We start from the raw sequence: 4606 nt of genomic DNA on the forward strand, positions 1-4606 counted from the left end.
GGCGGGTGGACATGTGCGCATGAGCCTCATCGTTTCATGAATGCACATGGCTACAGCCTACATACATATAGAACCACACATGCACCAAAAAGAAACTTTATCCAAGCGCAAAGTGCACACCCATGACCCATCATGGGATGAGAGAGAGAGAGAGAGAAAGGACACTCCGGAATTAAAAAAACAACAATAATTCCTTGCCCATGAGTCATGACTCATGACCCATTAACAAACACTCAAAAATTAAAAATCCTGTCCTTTACATCAATTATCTCTCTATTTAATATGTCCGCATTGCTCCAGGGGGCCTCTGCATTTTAATAAAGCAATCCAATGACTTTATGCATTTATCCTTTTAGCAATTGCAAGTGCTACTTATTGCAACTCCCCTGCCCACACAGCTTTTGCTAGTGGGCATGACACTCCTCTCCTCTGCATGCACTATTTGAAGAAGGAGGAAGAGAGAGAGAGAGAGAGAGAGAGCAGAAAGAGTAGAGAAGCCTCTGTGTGTGTGTGTGTGTATTGTGAGAGAAGATGAGCAAAGAGGGAGCCTTAGAGGTAGAGGGGGCGCCTGCCCCCAAGGACTACTCAGATCCCCCTCCCACCCCCTTCATTGATTTCAAAGAATTCTCCCTTTGGTCCTTCTACAGAGCTTGCATTGCTGAGTTTGTTGCTACCCTCCTGTTCCTCTACATCACCATTGCCACCGTCATCGGCTATGCCCAGTCCGCCTCCTGCGGCGGCGTGGGCGTCCTCGGCATCGCCTGGGCCTTTGGGGGCATGATCTTCATTCTTGTCTACTGCACTGCTGGAATTTCAGGTAAAATACAACCATAAGTGACCTCTCCTATGCAAGAATACAAGCAGCAGTAACCTCTCTAAGCAAGATCAAGGCCTTTGAACTAATTGGAGCCCTTGTCCTTCAGATTCTTCTCCCATCGTTGCTTCATTTCATGTTTAATCCCTACTTTAGAGTGAGGCCTTCCTTAAGGGAGCTTCCAAGGCCTATTATGTGGAGGAAAGGAAAGGTTTCAAGATTTTTTGGTCTGAAAGGTCTTTCCTAAGGTTTGCATGTCAAGCATAAAGCAAAAGGTTCTCATCTTAGTGAGGTAAAATTGTGAAGATTTGGATAGCCTTGGGGCTTTGAAATTGTTGGGTTTAGGCTAAAGTCTTACCTGAGTGCTTCAGCTTCTAGCAATAAAATGTTGGGTTAGCAAGCTTCAAGGCTTAGTGAATACTCTTCTCCCCTTCATGTGGTGGCACAAATCTGACTAATCCCTTAAAATTGCTTCAGAAATCTGTTTCCAGTGAATAATTTACCCAATTTCAGCCTAAACAGACCCTTATTTTGGTCTGATTTTGGCTTCTATTTGAGTCTCAATTAGGTAAGGTTGAAAGTCTCAATTTTGGCTCCTATTTTGAGTTTCAACTTTGCTGGGTAGTGCCAAGAGTTGAATGTCATAAATTAGTTCATTTGAAGGTGAGAGATATCTTCATGTGCTTGGATTTACTTCTCCTTTCAAAGACAAGCTCTGTTTTCATGTGCTTGGCTTCCCTTCTCTTTCCATGGAAAACTTTGTTGTTCAAATGCTTTGATTTCCATCTCCTTTAAACTCTCTCTCTCTCTCTCTCTCTCTCTCTCTCTCTCTCTCTCTATTTTGCCTAAATTGCATCTTTTACATGAAATCTCCCTCACAAAGCCTCTTGTTTACCTTCAAGTTGCATCACTTAGCCTTTCATGGTGCTTTTGCTTCATAGATTTATCACTAAAGACCATATTTCAACTTATCACTCACTCATTTTGGCTATGTTGATACTCACAAGAAGGTTTGGACAGATTCCCCACATTATGACTTACCTCAACATCAGGAGCTTGTGTGAGGGAGGCACGGCATACCTAGCTAGGTATGCCGAGCTAGGTATGCCGTGCCTCGCGAGCAGAAGCTCATGATGTATTGTATTGTATGAAAAACACTGAAAAAGGCTACCTTTTCCTACGTGAGAAAATTTCTAAATCTTCTTGTGACTCTGTTCTGGGAAATCATACTCATAAATCATCTCATGTTGGCTATTAGATCATGAAACTCGTCTTTAAATGTAGAGCTCTTAGCTTGTTGTCATGATGCTATAATGGAAGCCCACTAAATTTTACTCCCATGGATGATGCAGGAGGACACATTAACCCGGCTGTCACCTTCGGCTTGTTCTTGGCTAGAAAGGTTTCGCTACCCCGCGCCGTCTTCTACATAATAGCTCAGTGTCTTGGAGCCATATGTGGGGCAGGGCTTGTGAAGGGCTTCCAAAAGAGCTTCTATGTGCGGTCTGGAGGTGGTGCCAATTCGGTTGCCCCCCCCTACTCTTTGGGCACTGGTCTTGCAGCCGAGATTATTGGCACATTTGTCCTTGTCTACACCGTCTTCTCCGCCACTGACCCGAAGCGCAATGCTCGCGACTCCCATGTCCCGGTAGACACATGTGCCTATACCCATTAAATCTTTTAGGTGTCATCATTGTTGATGTCTGGCATGGGTGCACGGGCATGTATGTGCGTGGGATTGAGAAAGAGAGATATGGATAGTTTCTAATGCAGGTGCATACAGAGAAATGCATATGCATACATCTTGAACTTAGGTCTATGCATAGATTAAGCAAAGAAGCTTTTGGAAGCTGTGTCCTTAGTTATGACATAAAGTTTGCAGCAAATTGCACAAGCAATATCTCTCTGGTATAAAGATTCAAAATGATATCTGTATGCATGCAAAATGGTTCAAACTTATGCAGCTAAATGCATGCGAACATTGTACATGTACGCAATCCATATGTAGATATACATATAGATTACGTACATATGGGGTACATATATCTATATTTATGGCTATATGCATGTATATCTATATCTAATGCTATGCACATTCTGCAAGCCTCATTCCTGCAAATTGCTCCTTCCATTTATATATATGCGAATTTACGATTTTCACGTGTAGTGTCGAAAGGTAGGGCTGATCTTCTTGTGTTGGACATGTGATGTATAGGTGTTGGCACCCCTTCCCATTGGGTTTGCTGTGTTCATGGTGCACTTGGCTACGATCCCAATCACTGGCACTGGCATTAACCCCGCTCGAAGCTTTGGAGCCGCTGTGATCTTCAACCATGAAAAGAGCTGGGATGATCATGTGAGTAGTACTCAAAAGCAGCTTTCTTCTCCACAGTACAAAAGCTTACTTTTTTCTGACCCTGCTTTTTACTTTTTAACACCAATAGCTGGCTTCTTCTAACTTTGTCGAATTTATGTATTTTGGCTGCTTTCTGATGTGGAGTGCAATGATCAGTCACAACAATCAAACACAAATTAATTTTTTAAATGAACAAATTAATCTTTACTAATACAAAATGAGATCCAGACACTAATTAAACTGCTAATTGCAGTTGAGTCATTATAAGCAAACTTTCAATGAACCTTTTACCAAATGTGTGCATGTTATCACAAGAAGATTTAGAAATTTTCTCATGTAGGAGAAGGGAGCCTTTTTCAGTGTTTTTCATACAATGCATAACATCATGAGCTTCTGCTCGGGAGGCACCGCATACCTAGCTAGGCACGATTGGGGGCACGGGACCGCCGGCTCGGTGGGCCCCCCCACCGGGGCGGCGGTCCCCTGCCCCCAACCTTACCTAGCTAGGTATGCCGTGTCTCCCTCACAAAAGCTCATGATGTTGAGGTAAGTCATACTGTGGGAATTATTGTGAGAATCTGTCCAAAACTTCTTGTGTATGTACAAAAGTATGTCATAATTAGCTTCTTATGATGAAGATTCCCGTCTTAGGTACTCATGATTAACTAAAAGCACTTGGACCTACACAAAAATATGTCCTAATTAGCTTATTATGAATATGATTCCCATTGTACCAATTATGTTTAACTTGAATCAAGTTATAAATCAGTCAAATTGCACACTAATCCGATTGGAAAATGGTCCTTTATCGCCAGAAGGTACTAATCACATGTCATTTTGTGCATGCAGTGGATCTTTTGGGTGGGTCCTTTCATTGGAGCAGCGATAGCAGCGGCGTATCACCAGTATGTGCTAAGAGCAGGGGCTTGGAAGGCATTTGGCTCTTTCAGGAGCCAAGCAAGCATAATATAATGTAGTGTAGTGTAGAATGTGAGTGCACATAAGCTCCCTCCCCCATGTTCCCATTCCCTTCCATTACACTCTTCACTTTTTTCTTGTTGGGCCTTCTGTATATGTATGCACGTACTCTTTTGTTGTTGTAGACCACATTTGTGCATCATGATAGCCACCGCACACTAGAGTTCAGTCCCCTGTCCCTTTGCGCACCCACACATTTTCCTCCTCCTAGCACTCACAACCAGACTATTATGAACTATTGTTTCTCTCTTGTGGATAATGCATCCAATAAAGTTTCTTTGCCATATAGCTTTTAAAACTCTCTCTCAATGAGTGTCCTTTTCTTCTTTTTGCAACAATCATTTCAGGCTTAAGGTCATATTTTATAGGGATGATTTTTTCTTTTTGGTAATGATGCTCTTGGGATGGTATCTAAACTAACATAATGTGGCGGAAGGGGTAGCCCTTTACACGCGTCG

At 42.6% G+C, this 4606-nt stretch overlaps 1 protein-coding gene across 1 annotated transcript; it reads left to right on the top strand.

Moving 5' to 3' along the window:
- Positions 1-277: 277 nt before the first annotated feature.
- Positions 278-4338, top strand: LOC147447562 (aquaporin PIP2-1-like). The gene is made up of 4 exons (XM_086523294.1): positions 278-817; positions 2167-2462; positions 3030-3170; positions 4020-4338. Exons 1-4 carry the CDS (start codon positions 532-534, stop codon positions 4140-4142), a joined length of 846 nt encoding a protein of 281 aa, XP_086379420.1. The 5' UTR covers positions 278-531; the 3' UTR covers positions 4143-4338.
- The last annotated feature ends 268 nt before the right edge of the window (positions 4339-4606 follow it).

The sequence above is a fragment of the Adiantum capillus-veneris genome, chromosome 11 (assembly GCF_014529385.1).
Source record: "Adiantum capillus-veneris isolate H3 chromosome 11, ASM1452938v2, whole genome shotgun sequence".
NCBI lineage: Eukaryota > Viridiplantae > Streptophyta > Polypodiopsida > Polypodiales > Pteridaceae > Adiantum > Adiantum capillus-veneris.